This window comes from Paecilomyces variotii, assembly GCF_004022145.1.
Source record: "Paecilomyces variotii strain CBS 101075 chromosome Unknown C8Q69scaffold_1, whole genome shotgun sequence".
NCBI lineage: Eukaryota > Fungi > Ascomycota > Eurotiomycetes > Eurotiales > Thermoascaceae > Paecilomyces > Paecilomyces variotii.
This window is the reverse complement of record NW_021167140.1, coordinates 4,945,591-4,962,046: the sequence shown is the minus strand read 5'-3', so window position 1 is coordinate 4,962,046 and position 16,456 is coordinate 4,945,591. Positions and strand designations below refer to the sequence as shown.

General features: G+C 41.7%; 4 protein-coding genes across 4 annotated transcripts; 2 read left to right on the top strand and 2 right to left on the bottom strand.

The window, feature by feature from the left end:
* Nucleotides 1–2,978: 2,978 nt before the first annotated feature.
* Nucleotides 2,979–7,313, top strand: C8Q69DRAFT_513375 (putative ABC transporter; the record flags this gene model as incomplete). Its single annotated transcript, XM_028633312.1, has 4 exons — nucleotides 2,979–2,991; nucleotides 3,051–3,457; nucleotides 3,509–6,237; nucleotides 6,288–7,313. The coding sequence occupies 4 exons, from the start codon at nucleotides 2,979–2,981 to the stop codon at nucleotides 7,189–7,191; spliced, it is 4,053 nt and encodes a 1,350-aa protein (XP_028490065.1). The 3' UTR covers nucleotides 7,192–7,313.
* Nucleotides 7,127–8,603, top strand: C8Q69DRAFT_58650 (kinase-like domain-containing protein). Its single transcript, XM_028633812.1, has one exon. It carries the CDS (start codon nucleotides 7,435–7,437, stop codon nucleotides 8,266–8,268), a length of 834 nt encoding a protein of 277 aa, XP_028490064.1. The 5' UTR covers nucleotides 7,127–7,434; the 3' UTR covers nucleotides 8,269–8,603.
* Nucleotides 8,604–9,286: 683 nt separating this feature from the next.
* C8Q69DRAFT_454822 (putative MFS allantoate transporter) lies at nucleotides 9,287–11,908 on the bottom strand. The gene is made up of 10 exons (XM_028629733.1): nucleotides 11,463–11,908; nucleotides 11,255–11,402; nucleotides 11,174–11,204; nucleotides 10,852–11,118; nucleotides 10,571–10,788; nucleotides 10,418–10,506; nucleotides 10,122–10,362; nucleotides 9,971–10,064; nucleotides 9,703–9,900; nucleotides 9,287–9,590 (listed from the first exon to the last, which is right to left on the bottom strand). The coding sequence occupies exons 1-10, from the start codon at nucleotides 11,709–11,711 to the stop codon at nucleotides 9,572–9,574; spliced, it is 1,554 nt and encodes a 517-aa protein (XP_028490063.1). The 5' UTR covers nucleotides 11,712–11,908; the 3' UTR covers nucleotides 9,287–9,571.
* A 748-nt stretch (nucleotides 11,909–12,656) lies between these two features.
* On the bottom strand, nucleotides 12,657–13,424 carry C8Q69DRAFT_454819 (hypothetical protein). Its single transcript, XM_028629732.1, has one exon. It carries the CDS (start codon nucleotides 13,177–13,179, stop codon nucleotides 12,892–12,894), a length of 288 nt encoding a protein of 95 aa, XP_028490062.1. The 5' UTR covers nucleotides 13,180–13,424; the 3' UTR covers nucleotides 12,657–12,891.
* Between the last annotated feature and the right edge of the window lie 3,032 nt (nucleotides 13,425–16,456).

Here is a 16,456-nt window from a genome sequence, read left to right as displayed (position 1 = left end):
AATTTAATCTTATAGAAGTACTATTAGCTAAATATATACTAATATATAGATTATTAGACCTAGAATTACTATATCTATTATTATATTATATCCTTAAATAAAGGCTATTAAGAAGTTTTATACTAGCTCTTTATCTCTAAATACTTTTAATAAGATATCTTAATAGATTTTATTATTAAACTTATATCTTACTAAGATTATAATATTATATTAATTATTATAGATTAATTTATAAAGATAAGGTATTTTATTCTTTATTAAGCTATTTATAATATTAAAAGAGTAGCGCAATTATATATCTATTATATATAGAAGCTTTATAAGCTATTAAAGATTATAATATTTAACTAAGGCCCCTAGTTTATTATTATTTTTTAGAAATACTTAATTTAATATCTAGATATTATAAACTTACTATTTATTACTTATTATCTTAAGATTAATAGTTAGACTAAAAGAATAAATACTATCTTAAAATAATATCTATATACTTATATTAGCTATCTATAAAATAATTAAGTTAACTAGCTATCTTTAGCTAAGTTTATATTAAACTCCTATTATTTTAAGACTATTAAAATATTGCCCTTTTTTATTAATTATAGGTTCTATCTATATATAAAATTTAAGCCTATTTAATTTATAAACTAGCCTATTATTAAAAATACTAAAGCTTTTATTAAAAAAATATAAAATATTATAAATTATATTTATATCTAGATCTATATTATCTAAACCTATTATAAAGAATAGATTAACTATTATTAAATCTTAGCCTGCTGCTATTATATAAGATAGTTTATTTAATTAAATACCTAAAATATCTATATTTAGCACTTTTAGAAGAAATTTAATTAGAAGAATCTTAGCCTATTCTATATTATTAAAATTATTAGCCTATATATCTATTAGCTTAACCTGCCTATCTTAATATATATTTATCTTATATTTAATATTAGCCTGCTTTATCTTATTGCTAAAGATCTTATATCTAGATAAAGATAATCTTTATTATTGCCTATTAAAATTAATAGCCTTAAGAAATAAGTTATTAAAGATATTTTAAACTCTTAATAAGAATATTATAGATATAAAAGCCTTTAATTATAATATACTATTAAATAAATAGGTTATAATAATTTAATTAAAGAGCCTATATATTATCTATAATATACTTAAAAAATTATTATTAACTTCTATTACTATTATTTAAATAAGCTAAAACTAAAGAATAGTCTTAATAAAGCTTAATTTTAAAAAGAGAAATATTATTATAATACTAATATAGGAGATAAAAATCTATTAGCTAATACTTATATAAAATATTATATAACCTTATAAAGATATCTTTAGTATATAGCTTAATCTGAATTTAAGCTCTTTAAGCTATATCTTATTTATTAAGCCTGCTTATAATAGCTTATTCTAGTTTAAATTAGCTAGATAAAGATTCTATAGCTAGTCCTAGTATTAACTTCCTTATTCTATTTATTCTAACTTACTTCTTAAGCCTGCACCTTAATAGCTATAAACTTTTATTAAAGTTTTTAAAATCTTACCTTAATTTATTTAATATATTAACTAGCCTTATTTATAAATAACTTAGCCTTAGCAATATATTTATATATTAGGTAATAATAATTATATTATTTTAGCCTATAGCTAATAATAATATATTTAATAAATTCTTCTAGAGTTATTAGCAAGAATAAGAGAATTAGGGTAAATATTATTAATAGTATTAACTCCTAGATTAAAGCTATATAATATTAAGGTATAGGCTTAAGAAGTAAGTTAGAATAAATAGAATAAGATAGTTAATACTAGAACTAGCTATAAGATCTTTATCTAGCTAATTTAGACTAAAATAAGCTATTATAAGTAGGCTTAGTAAATAAAATATAGCTTAAAGAGCTTAAATTCAGATTAAGCTATGCGCTAAAGATATCTTTATAAGATTATATAACTCCTTATATAATCCTCTATACTAGTACTATAATAATATTAATAAAATTTAAACTATATTAATATAAAATAAAATAAATTAAATAATATATACTCTTTTATAATTTTAATAAATATTAATATATTTAAATTTTATTAATATAATTTATATTTATTTATAATTATTTTAATATTTACTAGTAATACTATATTTTATTATTTTATATTATAATATTTAAAGTTTAAATTATATTAATATAAATTATAATATATTATTCTTTTTTAAATTTAAAATTATAATTATACTTTATATATTTATAATATATATATATAGAAAAAAAGAGAGAATATATTTAATCTTAAAATTATTATTAATTATAACTTAATATAATTAAATATTATTAGTAAAATACTAATATATTAAATAATTACTAATATATATTAATAAATATTAATATATATTAATAATCTATTATTTAATATTTATTAAAAAATATTAAATATTATTAGTAAATCGAGATTTATTTAGTAGTACTAATAGCTTATATTTACTTAATTTTAATACAGATCTAACAGTTATTTACTTAGTCTTATAGAGTAGTATAATTATAATTTATAACTAAATTGTTTTAATTCTATTAGTAAATTTAATAATATCTAGTATAAAATATAGCAATTACAATCTTACCGCCCTGTAAGATAAGATTTACCTATACTTACTACCCCACCAGATTTAAAAATTTTAGATTTTATTCCCTATTAATATATATTAATATAATTTTAATATAAAATAGTAATTTACTAGTAATCTACTGGTAACAAAAACCTCGCCACCTCGCGAGACGCCGCCTCGCGACCTCGCGACCAACCCACCGAAGAACCTCCTCATCACGCTGGTCCGTCCCTGGTGTACGACTCTGCTGCGAGCGTTTGTCCTACCGGTCGAATTTATTATTTTCATGTCTGCTGACCCCCTCCGCCATTAAGTAGCCCCTGCGGTATTCGTGCTGCGACTGACACTGAGATCAGATCATATGCACGTAATTTGTTTGTCGAACCATCCGTCTATGGAATCGGTCATCCAACCCCGATCCGATCCTTGGCAGATGCCTTGGGTTCTGTCGGCGGCGGAAGGGATAAGCTTGTCTTTGTCAACAATGGCTTTGTGGGCGGAGATATCGAACGGGTGATCATAGAGGTGGCTGAGCCTGCTAGAGCCACAGCAAACGTTGAGATCTTGACGGCAGAAAGCGAACTGCGCGATGTCTGTCGTAGCAGTCTTCGTGGGGTCTCGACATGTATCGCTGCTGCGGTCTTTTATTCATCCCCACAGGAGGGTCCTCAGGGGATATGGAATTACTCTGTCCGGGCGGATGGTGCACTGGGACAGCGTATCAATGTCGATGCGAGTGCCAACGATGAAGAGATCTATGTTCTCCCGTTTCAGTACTCCATCGACAGGGCGATCGCCTCTGTCAACACGACGATTGACCAATCTGCGCTTCCAACTCAGGTTTGACTCTCTTCGTGTTTAGACTACCGTGGTTGCTGACTGGCTGCTCAGGTCCTAGAGTATCCCTACACGTCTCTAACGAAAACGCAACGACAAGACCAGATCCGCGAGCGGTACATGGGCTCTATAATCGACATATTGGCTGTTGCTATTTTCGTCGGTATCGTAGGGGTTACCTATCAGCTTACAGGATTAGTGGCTTCCGAGCGTGAGCTAGGTATGACTGCTTTAATCGACACCATGATGCCGAATCAATCCGCTTGGGAATCACAAGCTGCTCGGTTCACAGCAGCGCATCTTGCTCTTGATATTATCTATGGTCCAGCGTGGATCATAACTGGCCTAATCCTGAAATTGGGTGTCTATATGAAGACCTCAGCTGGCATTACCATTGGCCTCCATATCCTTACCGGTTTAGCGCTGTCATCATTTTGTCTTTTTGGGGCGGCTTTCTTTAGGAAAGCTCAACTTAGTGGCATATCTGCAGTCGTTGCATGCTTGCTTCTGGGAGTAATAGCCCAAAAGGCTAATATCGCAGGAAATGCGGCTGTTGTCATTCTGAGCCTGCTCTTTCCACCCATGAATTATGTTCTGTGTTCCATCTTCATGGCGCGCTGGGAAAAGCAAAACCTACCAACTAATCTGGTTAAAGCGGCCCCAGACAACCCGTGGACAGTCCCTGCCATTGTCTTGTGGGTGTTGCTTATTGTTCAAATTATCGTCTACCCTATATGCGCAGCGCTCGTCGAACGTGCATTGTACGGGGTTACTTCGAATAACCGGAATGTCAAGAGCTTGGGTGGATCGAGCGCACTCAGGATTGACAGCTTCACCAAATTCTATAGACCGAACTGGTTCTCCAGAAATATTGCTTCTAGACTGGCAAGTCGCCGGCAGACTGTCTTAGCGGTCGACAATTTGAGCCTCGACGTTGTCAAAGGACAAATAATGGTCCTTTTAGGCGCTAACGGATCTGGAAAGTCTACGACTCTAGATGCTATATCTGGTCTTACCAAGATATCATCCGGCCAGATCGATCTCAATTACGATAACAATACGGGAGGGTTTGGACTTTGCCCGCAGAAGAATGTGCTTTGGGATAACCTCACTGTGAAAGAACACGTTTGGATATTCAACCGCTTGAAGGGCACCGATCGTGTAGACGGAAACACTCAGTTGTTACATCTCATCGAAGCTTGTGACCTTGGCAGGAAAGCAGATGTCCGTTCCAAAACACTCTCTGGTGGTCAAAAGAGAAAGTTGCAACTAGCAGTAATGTTCACGGGAGGCTCATCTATCTGCTGCGTCGACGAAGTCTCTTCTGGCTTGGATCCAATCTCTCGACGAAAGATCTGGGATATCCTCTTGGCTGAAAGGGGGACGAGGACCATTCTCTTGACGACCCATTTCCTTGATGAAGCAGAACTCCTTGCGGACCATATTGCTATTCTTTCCAAAGGAGTTCTCAAAGCGCAGGGTTCAAGCGTCGAGCTGAAACATACACTAGGCTCAGGATACCGGATTCATGTTTATAACGTCCCAGGCTCTGGAAAGACGTCTCTTCTGCAGCTAGAGGGCACTTCGAAAGAAGTCAAATTTGATGAGACAGTATTTACAGTGCATGATTCTTTGCGTGCTTCTCAGTTTGTGGCAATGTTGGAGCAAGAGGGCATTACGGAGTACCGCGTGAGCGGCCCTACAATTGAGGATGTATTCCTCAAAGTCGCAGAGGAACTTGATGTTCGTCATCCGGCATCTGATGTTGAAGAAACTCTTGATGAACAGCCAAAGCAGGATAACCCTGAATTGGAGAAGTCTGCTGATGCCAAGCTTAAGCTACTGACTGGCGAACGCATTGGGATGTTCCGGCAAGCTTGGGTACTGTTCCTGAAGCGAGCGACCATCCTCCGTCGCAATTATTTGCCTTATGCTGTCGCCTTTCTCATTCCTGTTATTGCAGCTGGACTTGTCACGCTATTTCTGAAGGACTTTAGTAGGGCCGGATGTTCGGGTACTGACACATACACCGCATCTGATCCTCAGTCTTTGACATCACAGGAAACCTTCGAACTTCTCGCAGGACCTCCGGAGCGGATCACGCCTGCTGCGCTCAATGGATATGCCAGATCATTATCAGGATCTTCTAGTCTCCCTGGAGGAGGAGTCCCAATCCTAACCCGCAATGTGCATGTGACTGGCACCATTCAAGATTTCGACAATTATCTTGAGAATCATATCGCAAATGTGACTCCTGGAGGCTTCTACGTAGGTGATTCGCTTACTCCTCCGACACTCGTTTGGAAAGGAAATGGTGGTATTGCACTTTCGTCCGTGGCACTGAACGCCCTGGATAACTTTATCACAAACATCTCAATTGGTAGTCAATTCCAATACTTCGACATCCCATGGCAGCCTGACGTTGGAAAGGCGCTCCAGCTTATTGTATACTTTGGCTTGGCAATGGCAGTGTACCCTGCTCTATTTGCCCTCTATCCCACCGTTGAACGATTAAGGAACGTTAGGGCGCTACACTACAGCAACGGCGTTAGGAGTCTGCCTTTGTGGCTCGCATATCTTGCTTTCGACTTCTGTCTAGTTTTAATCACCAGCGTGCTTGCGATAGTTATATTTCGAGCGGCTTCTGACGCGTGGTACCACGCTGGCTATCTATTTGTGGTTTTCTTTCTCTATGGGTTATGTTCGACTCTTATATCCTATGTGGTCTCCCTATTCTCGCGTTCCCAGCTTGGCGCTTTTGCTTGTGCCGCTGGCGGACAGTGGTAAGCCAAATGCCTTCTTCTCCAGCAGCATATCCACTGACCATCGATAGTGTAATGTTTCTTATCTACTTTATCGCCTATCTCTCGGTGCTCACTTACGCGCCTACGACGAAGATCGATTCATATGTCAACATCGCGCATTTCACAATTGCTATTGTGACGCCTGTTGGCAGTCTCGCCCGATCGATGTTCGTCTCATTGAACATCTTCTCTATTCTTTGCCGAGATAGGCAGGTCGCACCTTATGCGGGAGAGATCACCCTTTACGGTGGCCCTATCCTCTACTTAATTCTTCAGACTTTCTTCCTCTTCGGATTGTTGCTTTGGCTGGAAAGTGGCCCGACTTTCTTTCGTTTCAGGGACAAGGGCAAGCATAACGATGTGGAAGAAAGACACCATATTGATGGCGATATCTCGAACGAACTGATGCATGTATCGAGTGCCAATGACGGTCTACGTGTGCTGCATCTGACCAAAGCATTTGGAAAGTCCATCGCAGTCCAAGACGTGACTTTTAGTGTCCGTAGGGGAGAAGTATTCGCTCTTCTCGGTCCGAATGGAGCAGGTAAAACAACTACCATCAGCCTGATCCGTGGTGATATGCAACCGTCCAATAGCGACGGCGAGATATTCGTTGAAAATGTGTCCGTGGTGAGACACCGCGCAACCGCACGCTCCCATTTGGGCGTGTGTCCGCAGTTTGATGCAATGGACCAGATGACTGTTCTGGAGCATTTGCGATTTTATGCTCGCATCCGTGGAGTTCCTGATGTGGAACACAACGTCCGTGAAGTTATTTTCGCCGTGGGATTGACGCCATACGGTAATCGGATGGCAGCCAAGCTCTCTGGCGGAAATAAACGCAAGCTCTCGCTGGGTATTGCCCTCATAGGCAACCCTGCTGTGCTCCTTCTCGATGAGCCATCCTCCGGTATGGACGCGGCGTCAAACTAGAATTCTGGTGCAAGGCATAAACGGATTTTCACGGCGCTGGGCCATGATCTACATTAATGATTATGTAATGAACTTAGTGCTGGCACCCCACCAATAACAATAACAACCACCACCACTACCACAACAAAAGCCTCTCCAACAACCAAACACCCACTTTGAATCCAAATTCAAATCCAACCCACTTCAGCCTGCTCCTGTGCTATATTGCAAGTGATATATCGAGAATTTAACATTGTCTATAAGATGTCAAAACCAATGGCCTCGAACGCCATTCGCCTACCGACTGTCGCTGAGATCGAGGCCGCGACGGAATTCGTAAGCGCGCCAGACGCATCCGACAAAGTCGTCCGGGTAAACGAGCAGTTCGCAGTGAAAATGGGTTATGGCGTATCCCTCATTGAGGCAGAAAACGTGAAGTTCCTCGCGGCAAACAGCAAGGTTCCAGTCCCGAAAGTCTTCGAAGCTTTCAAGGAACCCAACACGAACAAGACTTACATTATTATGGAATATCTCCCCGGCGATACCCTAGAAGAGTTATTGCCATCCCTTAGCCCGGTTGAAAAGGCTACGATAAGCAACTTGGTTAAAGACGCGATGACGGAGCTACGGAGTATACCTCCACCAGATTACTTGGGAATGTTGAATCGCCAGCCTTATCTTGATGGGGTGTTCTGGACGGAAGGTCTACAACCTAAAATTTCAGGCCCCTTCGCAAATCAGGGAGATATGAATCTGGCTATTCTTGAGAGACTTCGTCAGACAGAATCAGACCCATACATACGATTATTGCGGAATATGGTTAATGAGACTTTGAAAAACCACCGTACTGTTTTCACCCATGGCGATCTTCAACCGAAGAATATTATGGTCGAAAGGCTAGACGGAACCCCAGAGTTTAGAATCACTCTACTCGATTGGGAAAGTGCTGGATGGTATCCGGAGTTCTGGGATTTCTGCAACGCCACAATCGCCTGTAGATTTAAACCAGACTGGCTTGAACTTGTGCCTAATATACTGGACCAGTATCCGGTGGAATTTCTCATGATGCAGGTGGTTTATTCTTCAGTGTTTTACTAGGTTGGTTTGAGTCAGGCGAAGCGCCGATGACCAAGAAATAGATGGTCGTAGTAAGGTCATATTATCTTCTAACAGTGAAGAAAAGGTATTCTGTTGTGATTATGCCAGAATACGTGGCATTGATAATATTTCAATCAACCTAAAAGACCTAAAATACAGACTCATACAGTAACAGCATTCTAAGATATTCGTTTACTGCCATTTATACCTTCCGCTATGTACGCGATGTCAGAGCGAAAATCATTTGATCAACCTCGACGAAGCAGTTGTACCTTGTTAGATGTCGTGTTAGTTCTGTATATCGGGTATTTTGTAGTCACGCTGTGCTTCAACCTAGAGTATAAGAGTTGATCGCTATATAATTCCATTCCAATTTTCATGTTCAGCCAGCCACTGATGTAAGTATTGCTCCACTAACTATACTATAACCCGCAACAGACTGGAGCTTCAGCTCAATAATGACGGCAAGAAAAACCGGTCACACATATCTCTGATATCACCAGAATGATAGACAGGGTCTAAAAAGATCGGTGTTCCGTTTAGGTGAATAATAACCCAGTGTTTAGCAGCTGATAGTTAATAGGTCCGAGATCTGTCGAGAAGAAGATGGCTGGCTAAGTAGCTGACGACGATCATCTCGGGAACGCTCGGTTCGGCTCGTTAGCCGTCCGTCAAAAAGAACAGGCGTTTGTTTGACGACGAATCATGTTGAAAGGTAAATCTCGTGCATCTGAGGGGCGAAGATACGTACTGAGAAAAGGCAGTTATTCCTATGGTCCCATGAAGGATGATGCTGCCATACTTAGAGAAGTTCCCTACCAAGTTCGGATTGGATATCTGACGAGTCGATCCCAGCGATCCACCGTCTTTCTTTTCTGAGTATTCGTTGCAGCTTGTTGTTGAACCCAATTCTTCCTTGTCGAAACGAGCCCTAAAAAGCTTGAGAACGAGGGTGGCGACGGGGAAAGTATGTGGCATTACGATGCGGGGAGTAATAATATATTATGTGATTGTATACCGCATGGTTATATCAGCCAAGAAGTTGTGCGCTAAGGGTCGCAGAGTGAGCAGTAATTGGACCATCTAGCAGAAGTAGTTACTAGTTGTTTGACTCCAGATCCTAAGGTAGAAGGACTCTACGATATGTATTTCTTAGTTGCATGGATGGTATAGAGCCAAGGAACTTATAGCTTATATCATATGGAGTTTGTATATTTCAATTTTTCCATACAGCTCTGATTGTATGTATCTCATCGATCCTCTGATACTGGCGAGAAAACACAACATTTATATGTCGTCGGATTTAGTAAATGTACCGGAAACTGGAGTGAAGAATAGAAGTTAGTAATTAGACCGAAGAATGAGACTAGGCACCAGAGGAGCGAAAGCTCGTTCGAAATCGGATTTGCTAGTAGTAGATGAGATAAGACATACTTCAAGTTTTCGCGATCAGTCATATCCAAAAATGCCGTTGCGTCGAGGTCTCTTCCCTCCAGACCCCCTTCCATCTGCGATTGGATTCTGTCGCGCTTCTTATTCTCCCACCGCAGGAGACAACCCAGGGTGATGATGAGAACGACTTCGATGAGGTGAGAGACGATCATGGACCAGATACCGAGGCTGTACGTCGGTCTTCAGGAGCCGGTCAGCATATAAACGAGAGAGAAGTAGATTCCATAGGAGTCGAGGAGGGTGCACATACGCTTGATCGCTCTTGTAAAAGAATGGTCCCGCGATATTACCCGTGCAGTAGCCGAGGAAGAGCACAGCATTCGTCACAACTTTTTTGGTGTGGCCTGGTGAATAGTTAGAGGTACTTGTCCTACATCTAAAGTTTCTCGGAATTTACTTACCAGCCGTATTGGCAATCTGCATACTGAGAACCAATACAAACGCAGCATTATAGGGACCGGTGAGATAGTAGCAGATCAACCGGCCGACTTTCTGATCCAGGGGAACGAAGCGCAACCCAAACGCGCCGGCAATGTTTGGCATAAGAAATAGAAGAATGAAGAGGCAGCGGCGGTTCTCGAAACGGTTGTTGAGGTAGACGCAGCAAAGGATAGAGAGCGCGATAAAGACTCCGTATGGGACCTGGATCAGGTAAGCCTCTGTTGGCAACATTATATAGAACTGGTGGGAAAATTACCTGCATAAGAGTCGTAACTAGTGTAGAGAATCCAAATCCCTGAATAATGATGGTACCGAAGTTCGATATACCGCCGTTGGGAATGTTGCCTGTCAAATATCAGCCAATATGTTCTAGTCCATGTCCACCAAGATTGTTGACTGATAAACCTACACACAACGCCAAGTATGAAGAACAGATATAGCTTGTAATCCAGGAATGCTTCTTTAATCTGGTGAGGCTTGATATGTTTGTTTTCGATACCGGTCTGATTCTCTCGCAGCCGCTCTACGGCCATTCGGCGATGTCTTTTGCTGAGAAGCGGTGCGGTGACAGGCGAGTCCGGAAGAAATATGAACATGACGATACCCCATGCTGAGCAGAGAGCACCACTTGGTAATAGGTTAGCATATCCTGAACAAGGGACGTTTGATAGCTGAATCTGTTTCACATACATGACAAGAAACTCATACTTCCACGATGGAAGTGCACCTCTGAGATGACCGATACCGTAGCCAAGCAGACCTCCGAGGGCGATACCAAACCCGTTTGCAGTGTACCATAGACCAATTCTGACTGGCTGTTCTTTTCGAGTGTACCACATACTAGTGATCAGCATGAAGGCAGGGTCTGAGCACGCTTCTGCAGCGCCTCCGAGAGCGCGAAGGACGGCGAGGGTCGTAAAGTTATGGCATGCAGCCTGAATCATAAGGAAGACGCCCCTGTAGACGACATCAAAATTGATACCCAAGTGCACGGATCTCTCGAGTCACTTACCACATAAAGATATTCGCGCCCAGATATTTGCCTGTCACAGAGTCAGCGTATCCACATAGTTTTTTTCGTTAAAACTCTTACCGATTGGTAGTCTCTGCAACATGAAATTTGTAGGAAAGGCCCAGGCTAAAAACCCAAAATAGAAAATACTACTCAACCAGCTATATTCGGTACCGTGGAGTTTGAGATCATCGCGGATACCGAATATCGCAGCATAACTGAGCGTCGTCTATCCACTCCCTGTTAGCATCTGGAAGACCATACATCAGTCTACATCCAGTTCACCTACCTTGTCAATATAGAAGAACGCATAGCAAACAGCCAAGTAAGGGAGGATCATAAAATCAATCTTCCGGATCAATTTCCGCTCTTCCTCGGGATCAATGGTCTCATGGAGCTCCTCCGGGTCAGAGAATAAGGCCATGGCCGTATCTCCATCGGTAGATTGCGCTAGCTTCCATTTTGACTGCGTTGCAATAGACTCCTCATGAGTAACAGATGGCTCCATGGGGGAGACCTCTGCGGCCTTCTCGCCCATCTTGGTTTCTATGCCTCGTACGACCTTAAGGCTCTGTTTGTTTCCGTCTGAGAGTGAAGAAATCAGTGCGACACAGTGAGCTCAAAGCTGGCAGTAGCTTCAACAGAATAGAACCCTTGGGAGGAAGGGGACATCATTATCAGTACTGCTCGAACTTCAAACAACATGTGCTCCGCAACCGCCCTAGCTCGTAGTCTAGATGGTCGAAAAGCAGCCGGCAGCTTGCATCCATCCTATATCTTTCTCTTCCCCGCAACTCCACCGCGAGCTTGGGTCCACTTCAGGGCAATTCCGGGGTAATGCCTAGACGCTATCATCACCATTTTTGCGGGGTAGTTATCTTGGACTTCCCGAAAGGAACTACCTGATCCTGTCCACGGACTCCGCCAAGCGTGGGGTGCATTTCTCGGCCGTGAGTAGATACCATCAGTGAGAGGGTGCACAACCTTGGTAAATAGTTTGAGATGATCGGTGAGATGTCCGAGGGTGAGGAGCGCGACGAATCGGACCATTGGCCGATGGTGGTTTGTTTTGAGCAGATGATGTGAAAATCACATAGGCGGAGAAATGCCTGCAAGGAGTGCTGTGAATCAGGGTTGAATAACGGACATCTCGGGGAGGAAGTGTCGAAGGATGGGGAGAGAGAGGAAGGTCAGTGAGCTGTGGTTTGTCAAAGGCGTGGGAAGGGCCGGGGGGAGACTTTGACCCCGTGGGGGAATGTGGGGAGATGGGGAATCATAGAATGAGATGCCATCGTGTGTATTTGATGGGAAATATATCAGGGATTCAGTGAGCCAATCCTGCACACCATCAGATATCTGTATTCGAGTCGAAATCTGGGATTTCAAGGTGAGTGGGATAGATGCCTCTGTGGCTTGTTACCATGTGGGATATAGAAGATGTTCTTATATGGTACAACGATTACTCTATTTACATTTTTATTCCCATCATTTGCCTTCAATAAATTCTAAGCACAAAAAAAGCAACCAGAGAACAGAAAGATGTATACGACAGAATTTCGCAAGATAGAATCGCCTATAGCACATCTATATCCGACCATTATCGCCTGTTAACATTCAAGTAGGGGACTAAATGAATTCCGAGACCTGCAGTTAGAACAGAATTGAGTGCACAGAGGATTATGAAGCGAATTTTCGTCTCGCATTCCCTGTAAGCAATATCATAATCTTCGTGGACTTGCTTCTCTCGTTTCGATCTTGGTCCGATATTCAGCCATTTCATCAGACATTCTCTTGCTGTATTCGGATTCATTGAACATATTCACGAGGAGCTCTGGAGATGAAGGGATATTGTGAGCATCCCAGTTCTCTTCGTATTCTCTTTCAAACGGATGGCCCCAGCCAGTCAGATAACTCATGGTCTCTCTTTGCAACCGAGGCCTTCGGAGAAGTTCGCGCTTCAGACGCCAGGCCGAGAAAACCTGACAACCCACATCAATGAGCATCATCTTGTCAAACTGCTTATATATATTCCCAGATGCTTGATCCAATAACACGAAGTATTAGTCTGGTGGATATTCGTCATTAGTTAAAATCAATCTGAGACGAAAACAAAGGCAGTATTCGTAATGCTACGCTCGAAACAGCATCCGGCGCGATGTTAATCATCAGTCGGACAGTGCCTCTGCGCCGGAGACTCCATTGTGAGATATAAACGCTGGTCAAGACCGGACTGATTACAAGTATATGTAATCAAGTTATAATTAATGCCGTCCAAAGTATGAGGTAAATACTGCACTCGATACCTCCGAGAAAAGATATTCAGGTTTGGAGGAACAAAGACACAGAAGGAAAAGACGAAGGACTAAAACGAGAGCCCAGAGGTCCCCCTAACGAGGTAGTTACTCACTACTAACCGACGAGGACGGATTCCTGCGCGGTGATACTTCCCCATGTTGATGAAGCTAAGAGTTGATGCTTAGCAAATAAACCGCTATTACTGTCTAAAAAGATGCACGTACTCCGTCCAGTAGTCAACACAGACGCGATGTTTAAGTTAGTGCCCGGTAAACAGGCCATAGAGCGTCTGACATCGAAATGTAGAACATGCCAGGTGCAGATCAGTTATAGTGAAACTTGATCGTAAGACTATTGAGCATAATTTGCAATAGCAGGCAAGAGTTCGAGATTCCGAGCTCCAGTCTGGGCTTCTCGAGTTCTCAGAGAGAATATACATACCATCAGACATATCCGTAGGGGAAGAGAAGATGGGATGCGCATATATCTTAGAGTATTCCATCTCAACAGAGAGCAAAAGCAAAGCACCTCTGGTCCAAAACCACCTTCTGGCTCCTGCAAAACCGACGGTTTCGAATCCCCGATCTTATTCTACAACTCACGGCATGCCATCATTTGTCAAAGCTGCTCGTTCGGAGCGGGTTGTATGGAGTGGATATTATTATTGTTGTTGTTGTTGTTGTTGTTGTTGTTGTTGTTGTTGTTGTTGTTGTTGTTGTTGTTATTATTGTTGTTATTGTTGTTATTGTTGTTATTGTTGTTATTGTTGTTGTTGTTGTTGTTGTTATAACTCGTATTAATTATTATCGAACGTCCACCCATCCACAGAATTCCCATGAGCACGTACATAGTTCCCTGATGAGGGGAAATGATCACTTATGCCCCAGTAAGTAGAATATCATGAATACTAACTTGAAACCACCAATAAGAACACACATCCATCTCGACTTAGGGTTCGGAATACGCCGGCCGACTGATGGTGTCGCTGGCGTCTCCGAACTCTAGAGTGGTCAGTGCCTATATGCTTAGCTCTGGAGTATGCTTATGCTTAGACTACTCGCCTGGCTATAGCTCATGGCTGTCATTGCTGCGGAGTTTCGGAGATGTGTGGCTGAGTCGGCGAGGGCTGCTCCGGCTAATGACGAAGCGAAGCTTCTATCTATTTAACTTATCTTTTACTGGTTCGTTATGTAGGTAGGTAGATAGGATATGTCGTGTTTCTCGATAAGATAATTCTGATTAGGAACTCGGTTACTTATCATTATATCCATCAGGAGTTGTCAAGCGCGAGGAATTACTACAGTCAGTTAATGGGTGCCGTAACTACTTGAGTAGACTATATCAACGATAGTTACAGCGCAGAAAGAAATCCTTGAAGCGTATTATCTGCTTGTTAACCAGGGCTATTCTCTAGCTGTAATCACTTTGATCAATTTCATCCAACTACATATGTCATACACATATGCACTTCCTCCGTTAGCCGTTGCGCTCGGATAACACAAGGATGCATGCATCTGAGACAATAAATGCAAGATATCGTCATAGTACCCGTGGCCCAGTTCGACTAGTCTACTTCGTACAGTACCTTGCCTATAGATGCACTGTACTGTACTTCTGTAAACCTTTCTGATCAGGAGAAATTCTATCTCGACTCTCGAGTAACTACCTAACTACTAGCGCTCATGTCATGTCAGCTCTGAGCACAAGAAGAAACCTACCTTTTTTTTGGCGGAGTTAGATTATTCTTCACTATTCAATATACAAGTAGGCGTCCAGAAGATAAACTTAATGTTTTACCCTAATTTATTCAAATCGTTACGAAATCTATGGTCCATTACTGTAGCGGCTGCCATACTTAAGAAAAACTCTCTTTCCGCTAACTACCTACTGCCATTTAATACACCATCAAGAAACCACCCAACCGTAGTATCCCACCCATCTCACATTCACAATAATACTTCTCGGCAGATAAAAAAATAAAAACCCTATACCATACGAGCAATTTTCTTATTCCTCCGATTTCCCAAGTGTAACCCTTAGCGGCCACCTGCTTCATCCGGCCGTGTTGAGAAAGCGGTTCCCGCCTATCAGACGATTCTTGCCGGCAGGCCGACCACACCGCTCGCGCGGCCGACGAACCAGATTGGATAGATGGGCCGGGTGCTTTTTTGCCACTGGCGGTGTGCGGGTGACTGTTGGTGTGATTGGCTGATTGGGGGGCGAATAGGAGGGGTTGTGGCGGGGCTCTACCATATACGGTAAACCTTCGCTGGGAGAGATGGTTGTGGTAATTATCATTATGGTAGTTTAAGGTATGCTTTCATGATTAAGGTGTATTGGTACGGAGTAGAGACATGCTTGATATTAGAATCACAATAGAAGAAACGTCAGGCGCCTTTTCCTCTTTCTCCAGGAGGTCAGATATCTCGGAGGATCGTGAAATATCAAGAGAGGACTCCTATCAGATGCCTGGCACGGTACCGCCCTTAACGATCAAGTTACTGGTCGCTTCGTCGGTATCAGCTACGCTACATATCTAGTACACACATAGTTAGGGTGGTAGAGTAGTAACTTTATGTTCCTGAGACCGTCCTGAAGCGGTGTTGGGGGAGCAAATGGAAATCCCTCCAGAGATATGGAGTGATTAGATGTCGAGTCAAGGTTCAATGATATCGAAACAAACGAGATCGTCCACGGTTCGGTCCTTTCGACATGATTACTTCCCCGCTTATTACTATCATCCTGGAGCGTTGGACTTCACATTTCCCCGCAACCTCGAAATTACACAGCAGCCGCTACTGCCGTGCTGGGTTGATCTGGCGGGGTACGCTGCTCTAATACTGGACCTCAATTCTGATCGTGATGATGATGCCTGCTACTCAGCACTCAGCTGCAGGTGAAATGCTGCCTCAGGAGGTTATCAACGGGTGAGATATTATTGATTGTTATTATTGACTACAGAGTAGCACTCTGCTCAGCACTGAGCAG